Genomic DNA, 17,898 nt, shown 5'->3' on the forward strand with positions numbered 1-17,898 from the left:
TAGTACCACAAACACAATGTCTATTGGTATCACTAACACTACCTCTAGTGATATCCTCTACACTGTATCTATTAGTACCACTAACACCACATCATTAGTACCACAAACACTATGTCTATTGGTTTCACTAACACCACCTCTAGTGATATCCTCTACACCATGTCTAAAAGTACCACTAATACCACTTCTATTAGTACCACAAACACAATGTCTATTAGTACCACTAACACCACGTCTATTAGTACCACACACACCATGTCTATCAGTACCACTAACACGTCTACTGATACACGCTACATCACGTATATTAGTACTACTAACACCACGTCTACAGATACCCTGTACACCAAGTCTATTAGTACCACTAACACCACGTCAAAATATCATATAAATCTGAGTTGGATTCCCCTATTGGATTCATATGTACAAGGCCACTTACACTTCGATTAATGTGGCCACTGGATTCATTTCCTCGTCGTGAGTCAAAATGAGTTTTGCGACATCTCGATTCGGGTATCACGTCGCCGGTCAACAACGACGCAGCGTCGAACAGTTCGCACAATTAGTCTTTTATACATAATCGGATGAACACTATAAAAACAAAGCTGACTCCAGTAAAGTATTTTATTTACATACATTATACATAACTTGCATAGATTTACATTCATACCTTCACATACGACAATGTTAAAGCGGATCGGGTTGTGGTTCAACACTGACGAGCACAGATAACATTGTACCACTAAACAATATGTACAAAAAAATGGCAGCAGCCTAAGCGTAACAAAGCTCTGAGTGCAAAGCATTAACAAGACGGCTTAAATGATTGGCTTATATTTACGCATAAATTAAAATCATACAGCAGTTATATACTGGCTATAAGTGTTTATATTCTGTCAATGTAATTGACAAGGCATGTTCATTATGGAATGTGTTTCACGTGAAGTATTGTTTTAAATGCATATTGTGACAGCACGTTATTGATTAAATGACGTTGAGTGACGTTAAGTTACGTTAAGCGTTATTCATTAAGGAGATTCGTGATACCGGTATATCGTAATAATAGTCGCTAGGCATTTTCAAATTTTCGACTATGGCAAACTGATACAGGTATCGTGGACATCTTTATCGAAGTATTGGCTATTTCAGAGATACAAAGACGAATATTTAAATCATTAAAAATCATCTTAGCTTGAGGTACTGCCGAAACCACAAATTACAGTCAAATAACAAAACTCGGTATAACGAGTTTTTCATATGTGTTTAACAACATGCAATGCATGGTCTCAAATGAGTTTCTGCAAATCATGAAATATTCTTATTTTAATGTAGTTTTCTAATGACCCAATTTGGGATTTGATATATAAAAATGCACTCCACGTCTTATTAGTTTCGCTACCTTTTCCTCTGCTGAATGTAGGGCAAGGAACATGTAGCACTTCCGATAGCCTTTCAACTTGGCTTAATTTCTTCCGTAATATGGGCTTCAGCACTTTTGAACAGTTGCTCTCAGTGCAATGCACCACCATCTTTGGTCTTTAAGTCACGCGAGAGTTCCTGTCAAGTCACGTGGGCGTCAGCATTTGACTCACGCCTGTGTGTTTTCTCAATGAAATATTTCCATGGCACAATCCCTTTACCAGGAGCGTAACTGCTCTGAGTTAATACCCGCTTATTCATGTCCCATCGGCTTCATTCTCCACGTCTATTTCATCATCAGATTGTTCATCTTCATCTTCTGACGTCTGACCCGCCATTTCAGAGTCGTCTGCGCCACCCTGCGCTGACGTCACTTCCTTTCGTTTGTCGTCCGCCTCGTGTTTCTCGTTATCTTCACTCGTGGGGGTGTCCTGAAATATGATTGACATGTGTCATTGTAAGCAAAACTGAAAAGCAGATCCAAACAGTTAAAAACTTGAATTTGGAGACCATTTCATAACACAGTCAAAAACGTATTTTGTTTGTTGTTTGTTGTTGTTTAACGCCGCACTTACCAATATTCAAATCATATGGCTGCGGTCTGTAAATAATCGAGTCTCGACCAGACAATCCAGTGGTCAACAGCATGATAATCAATCCACACAACATGTGTCAACCAAGTCAGCAGCCGATCTCGTTATTCGCCACTTACGACAAGAACACTGAAGACCAATTCTAACCCGGATCTTCACGGGGCTATTATGTATGAAGGCATGCTTCAATTTGCGTCGCAAAGTATATCGAATTATCCGTTTTGCGGAATACCTGTTTTAGACGCCTCCATTTCGCTCGTCGGTTCTGGAACCATGTTTTGACCTACAAAAAAATTCGAAATTCAAACACGAGATATATAGGCGCACTGTTTGTTTCTACATATCAGTATATGAATTCATCATTTCACTTGACATATATGGAGATGTACATGTTACCAGGAACATACTATAACAAAGATTTAGATTTTAAACGATAACAGTATAATTATAAATGTTACAGGACATGCACCAGCATTCAGTATCTCCTTTCATATACATTGTATAATATTTTTGGTAATTTATAATACATGTACATTAGATTTACCATATATCTGTTAATGATTCTATGCAATTTAAAATATTTGGTAATGGATCTGTGCATAATGCATATCATTTTCATCTCCCTGGGGAACATCACATACGTATTTTGATGATTGTTTATCATTTACATTTGTTTTGAAATCAGTTTTTTGTTTTCAAGTGATTTGCAGACATTATAAAGTCAGAGTCATAAATACCTGTATCGAGTGTTGTTTTTTTGTTTGTTTGTGTTTTTTTGTGTGTTTTTTTTTGTCAAAATATTTTTTAAATACAATTCAAGGGATGATTCTGAATGCCCTATGGAATATCTTATAGTGTTGTCATTTAATATCCTATTAGGACACTATACTGACGGGCACCTAAATGCATTTCTTTCAAGCTTTTGACCACACAACAGACGCCGAATGCTTGGCAACATTAGGTCCAAAATACAAGTTTGATAACTGTATAAAATTCATAACGATTGAATGGCCATTCCTGTTTTATTGAAACTATTAAAAATCGGTATGTACCTCCTTTCACCCGAGAGTGAGAATTTGGATGGTGGTAAAAGACGGGGAAGTTTAATGAAACAACTAAATAGTTCAGACAAGTGCCTAACAAACCTGTCTCTCTGTGAGTTGTAATACTTTAGCAAGCCTCTTCCTCTCCTGTGGTGTTAAGTACTTCTGAGTTTCAAACTTCTTCTCCAGCTCAACAGTCTGCTCATTAGAAAACCTCACTTGGCCACCTTTTCTTTTATGTATTGGCCTCTGAATAAACGGGTTCCATAGAAACGGTGGCTTGGGACCAACTGGAACAATAAATTCAAAATCGAAATAGAAAAACAGTGACGAATATAAATGTTTCTCGAATCGTCAACTATTTCATATATTTAAGATTCTCGAACACAATTTGACAACATTGTTGTGTGTGAGTTTACAGATCAAGAGATCATAGATATTTATTTAACAATTGCAAATCTAAAATATCTTTACTAATTGTTTGCATTTCCTATATATAACCTATAGGGTTCATATTTTCTGATTGATAATTATTTATAGGAGAACAATAGTTGGAGGTCAAGTTTTTGTAATTTCCTTTGTTAAAACTAGACCCAGTAACTTTTCCGAATCAGGCGCCAGCGAGACTCATTATAAAAGAACTAATCTGACAGAGGGCTCAGGTTTCACCCAACTCGGAAGGGTCCAAGTAAAACGCTTCAAAGAGAGCCTCGTTTTCATTTCCAATACTATTTCCCAAACGACAAGACATTATATAAGGAATTGTAATAAGCATTGTTAATGCGCAGCAATTACTATAATATGCGTGCGCCAGTCCTTAAGTAACGAGGAAATATTCTGCCCCCAAGTTCAATGATTTCCTACGCTCTAACTTGGTACTTGTAGGCTTGTTTTGTCAACGGAAGACTGCCCAGCGAGATAAGAAGTAGAAGCTGTCTGAAAGATTTTAGTTTCAGGCATAGAACGTCCAAATGAATCAGATAAAGAGATTTTTAGATTATAACCATCGTTATCCAAGTATACACATTTGGACTGGTGCGTGGTTGACAAAGATATAGATAAAATGCTGGGATCAAAAGCAAATTGAAGTGAAGTTTTCAGCAAGTATCTGTGTATCTGAAGACAGAGCTTTAACCTCGATGTCAAACAGAATAGGTTTTCAGTTTGAGTATGAAGGTTTGGTGGTTTGCATATGAATATTTGAGTGAAAGTGTTGTATTATAGTTGTAGAACAGTAGTATTTTGCTTAAACTTTGGTACTAGTGATGCAATATAGGATAAGTCTGCGATAGTCAGATTGTAGCGTCTTTTCACATGTTTACTTGCATCTGTGAATGAACGACTGGACATTCTTAAACACTTCGCGAACAACCGGTAACATCACTGTTTTTCAGAGATCAATTCATATGATTATCCCATATAGCTGGAATTTTGCTACGTGCGGTGTTAAACTAAACTCACTCATTCACTCACTCACTCACTCACTCGTATGATTTTCACAGGAACTTTGCATAAAATGGAAAATGTTTTGGAGGATAATAAAGACTACGTATTCTTTTGCATTACGTTATGCATACATTGTTTGTCAAAAACAGTTTCAGTAACAAATAGATAACTAACATAGCATAAACTGACATACAAAGTAACCAAAGTGAATTTATATTTGACACATGTACCCATCTGAAACGAATACAAGACAAGCAGTACAGATATAAACATTAGAGCACGTGCAAATGTGTCATCATCATCATCATCATCATCATCATCACCGTTGTCAGTTTCGTAGTCATCATCACCCCAGTTTTAATGATAATAATCATCATGACTATAATTTCACCACAGCCCAAAGACTCGCGATCAGGAAATGAGTCAATTCCAATTAGCAATTTCTTGTCTGAAATAAGTCCACCGCGGTCCTTCTGTGACTATCACACTCACTCAGATCGTGGGTGAAATAAACACTTTAACCAGAGTCGCGTGAGTCCTGATAGTAATGGCCATACGTGACAAAACAAACACATTTCACACTAAAATTAGCACCAAATGTCAATCATCTTGACCGCTTCCTATGAAGTATACATTTTCAAATTGTCATCTGTTTTAGTGTGGACTATTTCAAGAGTAGCTGCGAGGGCACTCTTACATACGGAAGAGATTCAGCAATAATCTGAAATAAACATGAGTGCTTATGTCATTTGAATGTACATTTGAATGTTGAGTTACACTTTATTCCTTCTTATCATTGCAATGCATTCCATCTTCAGAACGAAATATACAAGTGTCAGTTTCACTGGCAAGTGGACCCTTCAGATTTCTGCTATCATTATTGTTCCCTTCTATCGCAAAGTACAGAAACGATTTAATCATTAAACTCTAATTTAAGAAACTTTAGAAACATTTGGCACTACTTAACGCAGACACACCCTCACCGTGTGAAACAGTGTGAGCATTTGTTTGCCATTGTTATTGATATTGCTAATTACTGCTTATTAAATAATGCAGTACCCAGAGGTGTAAAATGACTTACAATTTCAGTTTGGTTTTACCTAACCTCATTCATTTGTTTTTTTATACACACACGTCACACGTTATGTTTATGAAACTGATTTATTTGATTTCAAATCAGTATTTAAGTATCTTCAAACATGTCTCGATCTTTTCGAATTAATTAGGCCTTTACAGTGATGTTCAAATTTCATAAATGAGATATAAATTAATAGCATATTACATACATTTGAAAATAGAATATATTGTTGCAACGAAATTCCAACACAAACGAATAGAGAAAAAAAGGTATATATTCTCTAGTTCGCGCACTATCAGGGTTTCAGTTGGTTTGGAACGGGTTTCCAATTGATTTGGAAAAATAAATATTGTACCAATCGAAAAGTACAACCAGTCTTCTCAATTCGACACGAATTATACAAGAACTGTTTGCCATTTGGTGGTATATGTCAGATCGTCTAGGAAAAGTCTCACTGAAACGCCGTGCTCAGTAAAACATATCTTAGTTTTTCAACATTCAACCATATGAGACAAATACACAATGAAATGTGTTTTCTTTGTGTGTTTGTTGACCAAGGTAGCATTTACGAATATAGTAATCATACTTCATTTATATCTTGCCAGAAGAAAAATATATCGAGCCTCACATGTCACGTGATGAACACGTGTCTACCTTACAGAGTCTTGCTGGTATGAACTAAACTTATGACACAGCTATTTACATTTACTTTGAAATATGAAACAATTATCAAAATGAACCTACTTGATATCAATGGATGTGACAGCTGATTGTTCGGTATTCAATTAAAGAACATAAACAAACAAAAAGAAATTCGATAGGGTAAGCCAGCAGATTGAAAGTTCGTTATCAGAATAAATATCCCAATTCCTCAAATTTATTGGAGAGTTTTCAGATTTAAAAGTTGATTTCTTCAGACGAAATCAAGGTTTGGGGGATGGAAAGTTCAGATGTATAAAAGCATCCCGTGTTGCACTTCATGGTTGTTTTTCACTATGAATAGTCTCTCCATCGTAGATACCGTAGCTTTATAGTTGAAGTTTCATTTCATGTAATGGAAAAGATTCTGTCGCTTTTCTTTACATAATCATAATCAACTGACTCTTTTCGCAAGAATATCATTCAAGACTTCAAGGCTTTTACAGTTACGCAAATAAATCAGTATTGTTTTTTCATATTTTATCCTCAAAACTGAAAGAATAAACCCTCTAATTCGCTCAACTATAGACGCTGCTGCCAGACTTGCAAAAGGGTAACTCAAATAGGAATGTGACGTTGGTTTAATGTCATTTTCTGTCCGTGTTCAATATAAATTGATATTGTAAAGTTATTTGCACTTTTTCTATGCATATTTACACAATGTTGGAGTGAGATTCACATTAAACGCTTGATCAATGTGTCAAACCGTTCAAATGCTACAAATGCATATTTCAACATTTGTAAATTCGATAAATATGTATTTACATACACTGAATGATATTTGACCCAGTATCACAAAAAATATTCAAAGGGGGGATGTGTGTGTGGAGGGGTGGTGGTGGTCAGTAATGCACCCTGACATACAATTCCCAATGTTTAAATTAAACGCTGTGTTTTAGGTTGCAGACCTACCATAAATAAAGGGAGGCACTAGATCTGTCAGGCATATCAGATGTGTCAGATGAATCGAGAATATGTATAATTATACATACTTTCATGTGTTATGGGCACTTGAGACATAATTACATGTGCCTCTCAGGAAGGGTTTCCAAAACATTTCAAAATATATGTGTGTTATACCATTACGACAGAACATAAATTTGGTATGTTACTCAAAAATAAAAGTAATACTTTTACATATTTGTAAACAGACAATAAGATTAGGATTACAGTGTCCAGTCAGCAACTAACCTGATGGATAGTAGACGGTGTACAAAGGCACTATTATTATGTTTTACAGATTAAAAAGAAACATAATAATAAATCCTTTATAGACCGTCTAGTATCCATCTGACTAGTTCTTCACTGGACGCTGTAATCAGTATCTATTATTATTTTTGTCACCAGCATCATCAAGCATATAATTAGAACTGTTGTTAAGTTCGCACTATCAGAAAGAACAAAGTTGACTCTGGTGCAGATGACAGTACCATGGATTAACAATCACAATGCTTGCTTCAAAATGTCACAACTGAGTGGCGGTTAACCCCAAGGCAACACAGAATTTCCCCAAATCATAAATAGTAAAAACATTATAAAAAAGGACAGTGATCGTAAAATCAAAACCTATTTCTTGACTTACTGCAGTTAAAAAACGACTGGCTTTGTTAATGTGGATCAAACGCATTCATTCTAAAAGGCGTTTGAAACCGATCAACCTACGTCAGCCTATACAGTTTATATGAAATTTCATTACCTTCACACCATTAACAGACATTGGTCGGCTGCGCTAATCTATGGCTTATCGAGGGCGCCGGCCGACTATCATCCCGATAAAAACAATTTGAGCTTTATCCATATAACCCTCCACGTCACCCGCCAAGTGCCATCAATTTGGGCATCTCTTGGGCCTTGGCGAGATTGTTTGACTGGGTGTCAAACACCCGGGTACCACACGAACCCCTCCCGATGTTTGTCAATAATGAAAGCATTTCAGACGTTAAATATCTGGAAAAGGATTGTGTAGACATAAGTTTGTACACACAATCATTGTATATAATCCCTGATTGTTCAATGCAGTGATCGTTCTTAGAACTCAAGTGGTTTGGGTAGTTTTTTTTCGAAGCTCGAAGTCAAAGTCTGGAATGACAGATTAACTCAAATACAAATAGTGTTTCCCTTGAGAACTGTTTGACAGACGCAAATCCATGTATCATAATTATTGCAATGTTTGGTTCGTAATGGATTTGAATGAATGGTATGTGACGCTTTAAAGCAACGCAAAGATTAAGGTCTCTTTATTTGATCGGGGCAACCATTGTTTCAGTGAACAATTTGAATACTGGTTCTACGCCTGCAAAACCACAGTGGCCTCTTCGGGTTCAATCTTGAACGGATAGTTTTTTAAATCGCGAAATATTCTGGATATCAGGTGGGTCAAATGATATTTGTCACTTTGTGTGGATAGTGCATAAGTCAAGCTGTGAAATGGGCTTAAAATGTTTTCTCTTTAACACAACTCACTCACTTTTGTCAGCTGATGATATTCTGAACTTAAGTTGAACTTTCATATTCTGGTATAATTGTTATGTAAGCTACAAATAATCACCAGGACATAAAAATCACCTGTGACATAACCGTTGTTTCGTTTATGCGGTTAAAATAAGGGACAAATATTTTACTTGGTAGCCTGTGTGTTTATTCTGGAAAGCAAGTGCCCTATGTTTAAGTCAAACTTGTTAAGCTCAGTAAAGTGTAATGTTGTGATATATTTAGACATTATATTTTAAAATACAATTGTTTTGTTCTAGTACATCAGTGAAAATGAGAAATGAATGTTTGACGTATTCAAACTATAAGAAACCGATATCTCAAATATTTGTTACATATACACGACTCAAACAACTTTAAGGAGCGTTTATATACTTGCCAAGGCAGTTTTACTGTATGATATGAAAACACCTAGTGACCCTTGCCATGACAGATCACCTATAGCAGTATGAAAGAAATCATGAGATCCTTAACTTTTGTTGAGTATCACCTTGTACCCACAATGGCATTGTAACAAATATAGAACGTCAGTGAACGTCAGTGCAAAAGAATACTGTTACTGTTACGACTAGCCGTGACTATCCTTAGAAACAAATTCAGTTTGGTGTTAAGGGGATAATAGCTGTCAATGTCAAGGATGATACCAGGTGTTTTCAAAAAAGGTAAACATGTCTTGTCCTATTGGTAGCACCCGTCATTCATAAGATTTGTCTACAAATGGAAGTATACTTTAACCCTGCACACAAAAGGACTCCTTTTTGCTCAAATGCGATAGCGGCAACATCCCTTTTGATTTTAAGTATGAGACAGGTGATCAGGTTTCTCCACAGGTTCATACAATGTGGATGCAGGCGAACGTTTTTGGTGTCATAACGTCATAACATGCAAAATGCCGTCAGCTATTGTTCTGGATAATATACTGTGGACAGAATCTTCATTCTCCATACGCCATGTTAGACTTGTACACACGGACTCATATTTTGGAGTTAAAATATGTACAACGCTTTACATTGACACCGATGCAAATCCTCAATACTAATTTGGAAGAAACAAATCGTCATTATGCATCCCTGACGTTGCCAGTATGGTGTCAAACAAGGTGGTAGTTTTGTCCCTTGTCGATTTATGGTAAGATCACTGTTATTTGCGAAATACGGGTACTTTAAACAGATAAGATGTCGGATATATACTACCGCGAAAATGGCCGTCTTTACTAAGTAAAATAGCCATTCTACATTCGATATTTTAATGAAGCCTTAGCCCCTTACAACAAGCGACACACGGTTAGAAGAGGATACTCAAATGCTACTGATACAACAGCAACTACTACTGCTACCACATTGCACTACTATTACTCTCTACTACCACCACTACTTCTACCTCAACTACGTCTACAATGTCTGGCTTTGTTTACACTCCAAGGAATGTTATAGTACACCATAGTCACTTGCAATTCAGTAGAAATACATCCGCCAGGAAATCGTAACGCATAATGCATAATGGGGCGGAAGGATTCTAGTAGAAATATCTTATGTAACCTGTTCTAACCCCTTGTTGTAGGACTTCGGATTCACTAACATCTCGATTGTTGAATGGCCATTTTCGTGGTAAAGACTAGTATATATCCGACATCTCAACTGTCAAAAATACCCGTCTTTCTAAGATAACTGCGGTCTTCCCATAAATAGTCAGGGGACAAAACTACCACCTTGTTTGACACCATGCTGGCAACTTCAGGGATGCAAAATGACGATACGTTTCTTCCAAATTAATATTGGGGCATTTGCATCGGAAATACTTAATCTTTGCATAATTTCATGTCTTCTGAGAGGACATTTTTTGTTTTACTTTGATTTTGTAGTAAATACATATTGTATATTACTGTGGTTACTGAGCATCTGTGTTAATAGAAGAGTACTATTGATCCGCATATCAGAGATGTATATATGGATAAAACCGTTTAAATACTTTTGAAGCTTTTCATTGTGTTTTCATTGTTTTGCAGTTCCACGCGCTCAAAGTACACAGAATTATTCTATTTATGTCCATCAAAAAATAAGTAATTCGTAAATGAGTAGCCTTCTTAAATCTGTTTTGTTGTACATACTATCGTTCTGTTTTAACACAACAGTTTTGTCAAGAACAAAAGAATAAATTGGCACACCGTTTGCCCTGTGTGCCTTCTTGTGTACTGAATGATTATGTCCGAGTATCACGTGGCGTGTGGTATGTTTTTTGTTGTCGGTACAAGATTAGTCGCAGCGAGGGATGAAAACTGGAGATATTGTCAACAGTATCATAAACACTCGCCATCTCCTGCATTTCCTTAGATTCATTTTTATCACGGTGTTGTTTATACCAGTAACTTGACTTTAGGTCAGTCCGTCCATTCGGTTCGATAAGTTACAAAGGACGCAAAATCATATGCATAATCAATAAGAAGCCATTATGTAGTTCTAAAAGTGTGTAATCTCCTTCAACAGTTTACCAATATATAAAGAGATGTGGGTGAATTTGAATGAATGTGATATGGATTAACTTTGGAACAGACTAATTGCATATTTAAACGCTGGTAATCACACATTGCAGAAAGCCCTAAAACACAAGAAAAACGTGCTACGACATAAAGAAAATTGTTATATACCCATTTCATATCAATAATGCATAATGTGTTGACATATGTGCAAGGCAAGCTTTTTCACCCAAGCTCTGTATTCGTGTTGTTTAAACGGTTTAAACGGCATAATGTAAGTCGATAATGACTCGAACTGTTGAACTCATTAATGACAACATAATTTCTTTATGAATGTACATGAGTTTACACTACAGAGGGGGGTAACGGGTTCAAGTGTTAGAAAGATGGAAAAGACGTTCATTTCAACACAGGGTTTACCGCAAATCGTGTTACTATTACCATAAACGATATGTACGTCATTCAATTCTCCAGCAAGTAGATACACTGCTATACCCCCTTCCCATATAAATGCGGTATTTCTATGAAAAGATAAAGAACACAATATACACCTTGCTTTACACCAGTTTGGTCAAATAACGTAATGGACACACATGCGTAATCGGGTTAACCCTGGTACAAGATTGGGTCCATTTTAACCACTTGTTGTGTCCAACAATGTCCACTTGAGTCTTATCATGGTCTCGACTTCAAACAGTTGTCATCGGTCAGCGGACACGTGAATTGCATGCCTGACCAACATGGCAAAACAGGAACGTTACCTGCAATGACTGGATGCGTATCTTGAGACATTGGTGACTCGTGGCCACATTGCTAAATAGGTAAACAGCGCGAGACTGGCTTTATGAGCTATCAGCGGCTTGGTGATGTTATACAAAACGTAGCGATAAACTCGACAAATTCACAAATTTAACATTGTTGGATTGTTACATCAAACTGACTTTCATCTGAACGTGCACTATGATACCAAAATCCACTTTCGTTGCAAGACATGTTATTTTTTTTCTCTATCGGAGCGTATTAACCTTCTACATGTGTTGGGCTCAGTGAGAGATTCCCCTTTTATGCTGGTGTTAGTTTATTAACATAATTAAAAGGCTGAATGTCAGTGTTGAATATAGCATTTGCCATGTACATCCGCGTGAAATGATCAAATGTAAAAATGATCAAACGTAAAAATAACTGGAATGATTACACGTAGAATACTATATTTGTTATTAAAGAGCCATTTAACATGAAATATAGTGAAAACAATTAAAACAGACATCAAAGAGATAATATTCAAATGATCTTGAATCAGATTAGACGCTTTATTCTTTGTCATGTCCGCAACAGTGAAGGAAGATCTTCATCATAAAGAAAAAACACGACTTAAAGAAAACTATTTAATACATATTATAATAAAAGGGATTGACTTAAGATTATTCAAACATTGGTCATTTGGGGCCTTTTGCGCAAAGGAATAATTCATCACTGTCATACTACCCGTCAGTCTCAGTATATTTAGCTTTCTGTACGTCAGTTCATGCATGTTTCATGTAAGCAAACACGATGGTAAAAAACATACAGCTAAACGAATGCAGCGTAACGCTAACATGCGTTTAACCGTCGTTGATCAAGGTCTTTTTTGTGAATCCAGAACACTAGTGTGCTTCTGGACGTTATGTTTAACATATTTTTTTATATTTACAACGTAAAGTTCAACAGTGGTACGACCATCTGTTGTAAACATGCACCATTTTTGTTGATGTTCACATGACCACAAAGTATACATAGATGTTTAATTGTTAATCTGTAAGAGGTGGTTTTATTCCACACAGAAGCTGTTTGCTTCTTATGCTAATCGTGTTTACTAACACCCTTAGCATGTCATGAAATTAAGATGTAATTTATTGTCCATGACTCTTGACCCATTTTATTGCGTCTGATAACCCTAAATGTTGGATTAGGGAAATATGTCACATTGGGGGACTATTGCGCTATAATTGTGGAAGCTTCAAGCAACTCTAAAAAGCTTGAATGTGATCGTATAAACTTTAAGCCTACAATTTGACATGCTGCGCTATACCATTCAAGGTATGAAAACTAAACCGTCAGGCAAGCGTATAGACATAAACACATAAAATTGCTAACGTTATCAAAACATCACAAGGCTGGAAACAACCGTTGAAACCCTACAAACACGAAAATATACAACTATGGGTGTCAGGTCCTCATATATCACTAACGGGTATATTTGGGGTTTGTTTCATTTTAGCCACCATGACACATGGGTGCTTAGTTTCATTTGCTTGTCATATAGTATTTGTATTCAATTTGAAGGGTAGGGGCATGGCATTGTTCAGATCAACAGAATGTGTTTCTACATGTTACGTGAGAAATTGTTTAAGTTGATTGGTTTAACCTCACACATTTAAATGAAAGTAAAGATTTTGGGCGTTAAATAATTTTTTTTATAAATAACGTTTAAGGTTTCGACTCAGTTGTTTGTGTACAGATGTTGTTCTATATTCTTTGTCATAATGATTACCTACATTCATGCTGTAGGTTCATATATGCGTTTATGTTACTCATGTTAGAAGTAATTTACATCAGAAAATCAAGGTTTGTGCATTCTGAAAATGAAAAACATTAATCCAAGAGAATATTCTTGCTCCTAAATAGTGATTGCGTTTTGTGAAACATGGTTACTATACACCATGAACTATGTAGTTGATTAAACGTTTTTTTGCACACCATAAACTCGAGATGGACACTATATGGTTTCATCGATAAAAAATTGAAATGAAATAAGTGCACGAAAACTACACAAGTTAAGAAGAATAACATTATTGCCTGTGTTAACACTGATTTGTGAGAAATAATATTTAGTCGAATATAAATCTACCGAAAATGGAATCTCCAATTATGAAAAGGACCAAACGTTATAAACCAGCAGTAGATTGCATATTCGAGCACAAATAATCACCAGTCGAGTCAAATACGAACGATAAAAAGGCTATATAATTTGGATTGAATTTTTCAAGGGCTATCAAGAGCCTTGCGCAACTCATGTTTTAAATAGATTTATCACAATTCCAAATGATGGCTTGCAAATTTGCCTAATACGCAAAGAATTACTACAGTCCACAGTCCTCGATTGGGCTCTGTTTGCTGTTTACGTGCATTCGGAGATGCTTTTATACTGCTCCTGATAAGGCACTAGACCCAAAGCAAAGTCAGACAATTTTGTCAAACAATTGTTGGTTGAACGAGGTATTGGGTGTCACTTCAAAGGAAATGTTATGAAATCAACACAAAATCAACATACTTTTAATAATTCAATATTATGAGCAGTTGAGAGGTTGTCTGGACGTTTAATGGATAAAGTGAATGGGATGGGACACCCGTATTAAAATGATATCTACCCGTATCTGATTTTGTGATATATAGTCGATTTCGTGTGTAAGCATATATTACAGATATTTTACCATCTATGTTCAAACGGTGTACGGTGACTTGGACAAGCTGAGATTTTGCAAGGCAATTTGTCATTTGACATTATATTTACACGGTTAAAAACACATATGATATTGAAATAAGAAAATATTTCACTCTATGTATATTGACGTACGCTTACGGACAACGTAGAAACAAATACATTAATGGTAATAAATCCTCACTGAAACGTGTTAACCTTTCGAAATTTGCGAAATGATATAAGTTCACATCAGTTGACATTTTACATATGTATATCAAAGTTATATTATAATAATCTTTAAAATAATATGTGAAACCTAGTGATATCTATCCTTTACATGAGTAAGATACTGAAGCAGACTGCAAGCAAAATATGAAAAAACAGGTGTATCACGAAATAAAATATGCAGTATAAATGTCCATGGAATAGATAATATCATTTTCTAAAGTAAACTATTAGGTTCCAACACCCTATTGTATTCATTGACCACCCTACACACAAATGCACCTTCAAGTGTTAAAAATCGCTGATTTAAAATCAAGATTTTGCTGTTGGAAACTTTAATGTGTCCTTGCGCTGAAATTCATCTCTTGTCACTTCGGTGTGAAAAGCACTTTAGTAGGATTCGTTTTACGATCTTGCCCGTAAAATAGCGTTATGCGTTGCTTTTCTCTTATTCTTAAAGCTGATACCAAAGGTATACCCCGAATTATGAGCCTTGTAGCAAATGAAAGAGTATTTGGTACCCCTATTAACATAAAAGGGTGTTTGGGGTTAGAACTTACAATCAGATTGCAGAAAGCGCACAGGATCAGTGCAAGATTCTAGAGTGTTGGCGGACAATGTAACTTCAGATGCCTTGTCAATTTGCCGGGTGGCTGCTTTTGAGAGACGATACGTTTAACAATTTGGTGGGTTTTTAACTTCTGTTCGATAACAATGAGATGGTTATTCATAATTCTAGCAAAAATTAATGAACATTGGAATTAAAGTTTGCTTGTCGGACCGGAAGCATACCGTCGGTGTAATTAGCTGCATATCTAATAAAACAGTGGGGATCCAAAATTATGCATGTCCAATATAAAAGGTATTTTATATTAACAAGTTAAGTATATGAAAAAATCTCTTCACAATTAATTATTGTGCAATTATCATTATAAATAGCCATGTGATTATTCATATTTTGTAAATGAACATTGCATTTATTTGAAAACCTATTATCCTGTGACTTGTGCGTTTTTTATAATGTTTTTGTATAATTAAAAACCTGACTTAACTTCGCTCTATATTTTCGTCTTGATAGTCCGTTGATACCTACAGACGTGGTCAGATCACACGCTATCCGTATCTGTGTGGTAGTTTCTGTATGAAAACGTATGTCTACAGAAATTCAGCTCGGTGAATAAATATGTACATAAATGCAACATAAATATAGCGACTACATTACACAAAATACATGGGATATTTCACACAGACGTGGGGTGATTTATATAACATGTATACATAAACGGCCAACTAAAACACCGGTATGACCTACTTTGGAATATATATTGCATTGAGGGTGGATCACGACCCGGATGAAATATGTCTTTCTCAGAGTTCAAAAGATTTGTCATGCATATTTGTTTAGGTTATTCAGCAAATACGTGAAACTATAGTCCGGCAGATCCCGTGGTTTTACGGGTGTTTCGGGATTTGAATCGTGCGTGTAACGTTATGACTGTCTCGAGGAGGTCGTTTTGGAAAGGTATTTCCGTAAACATATCATGCCTCTCTGTCGCGTGGTGTACAGAGTTGGGAAACTACTTACACCTTTAGTTGATTTTAAGGGTACGTTGTATGCATCGGGTTATGATATCCGAATTAAAGGTTGCTATTTGTGGTGAACATCAGCGATGATTTTCATACGTTAACGAAATGGAACTCACCTTTTGAGAACGCATGATGTCTCCCATCCAATAAGGCATACTCGTGAGCACGATATGGAGGAAAGGGGTACATCTGACTGAGCAATGTTCCGTTGTAAGCCACTGGCGATGTGAGGTAACTGTGTGAGAGGAGGGAAGGGTCGTACACTGCCACAGGTTTGTATAAGTTCGGGGGTGCAATTGTATGTGAAATTGGACTAGATTGGAGAGCAACTGGGTTGATAGGCGTAGGTCTTGCTGGTGTAGAGTTTGACACAGATGAACTAGTACTATTGCCTAAAATGTCATCAATTCGGAACGACGTCTGTCCTCCTGGAGAAGTGTTCCCGTGGTGTTGTACCCCCGGCGGTGATGTCTGGAGGGTGGGGTACAGTGCTGACAGCCCCCCTGGAAGGATATGCTGGGGATGCTGCGCAAGAGGATGCATCATGGCGACGTTGGCAAATGTCGTCTGCAAGTGTCGTCTGCTTCCGTACGAATTTCCAGGGGAAATATTTTCATCAAACATTCACTGGTATGTCCCAAAGACAGTCCCGATATGCAAAAGCACGTTTTGTACCACCAGGCAATCACTGAAATGAAATCAAATAACACAGTTCACTCCATTGTTCTACTCACATCGCTCATTAAATTATGTCGCTTAACTGCTCACAATACCCGTTATATCTTCTACTCCTAAATTTCCGTGTTATTAAAGGCCCTTAAGTGACTACATCTCGTCACATGTCGAGGCGAAGCCACCATACGGAGGTGGGAGTGGCGATTCGACGCTATCACTGTGAAGTAGTAGCGGTAGATGCTTATAGGTCAGCTCGTATAATTAATGGCATCTACCCATGTTCGTTTACCAGGACCTGATTGATGACATACTCTGACATGGTCCCCTCACACCCCCGACACTTCAAATATGGACTCTCCCGAAGAGGAAAGGAGCCCGCAGTCAGTTACCTCCCAATTCGTATATGAGGTGGGCGGATCCAACAAGCATCAATCAAGCTAAAGAAAGTTTTCAACTGTTCCGCTGCTTGTCGCCACGCCTCCTGTTTTAGATAAGCTGAAACCAGCTATGGGATACTTACAGTGTTTTGTTAAGCTTACTTATTGAACACATCTAACACGGGCGTCGTCTAAACCGCTCACTCACTCGGGGTTTCTTACGCAACTATGTACTCTACCTAACTTGGAGCAATTTTGGACAAACATTCAACAATCTGAAGTACATTAGTTGGTAGGTTACAAGAACACGAACCATATAAAGTATGGTTAAGG

The 17,898-nt window shown here is 36.7% G+C and overlaps 1 protein-coding gene across 1 annotated transcript; it reads right to left on the minus strand.

Moving 5' to 3' along the window:
- Positions 1-610: 610 nt before the first annotated feature.
- Positions 611-17,502, minus strand: LOC137265136 (hematopoietically-expressed homeobox protein hhex-like). The gene is made up of 4 exons (XM_067800451.1): positions 16,630-17,502; positions 3,158-3,345; positions 2,245-2,295; positions 611-1,850 (listed from the first exon to the last, which is right to left on the minus strand). The coding sequence occupies exons 1-4, from the start codon at positions 17,135-17,137 to the stop codon at positions 1,677-1,679; spliced, it is 921 nt and encodes a 306-aa protein (XP_067656552.1). The 5' UTR covers positions 17,138-17,502; the 3' UTR covers positions 611-1,676.
- Between the last annotated feature and the right edge of the window lie 396 nt (positions 17,503-17,898).

Source organism: Haliotis asinina, chromosome 15, assembly GCF_037392515.1.
Source record: "Haliotis asinina isolate JCU_RB_2024 chromosome 15, JCU_Hal_asi_v2, whole genome shotgun sequence".
Lineage (NCBI taxonomy): Eukaryota > Metazoa > Mollusca > Gastropoda > Lepetellida > Haliotidae > Haliotis > Haliotis asinina.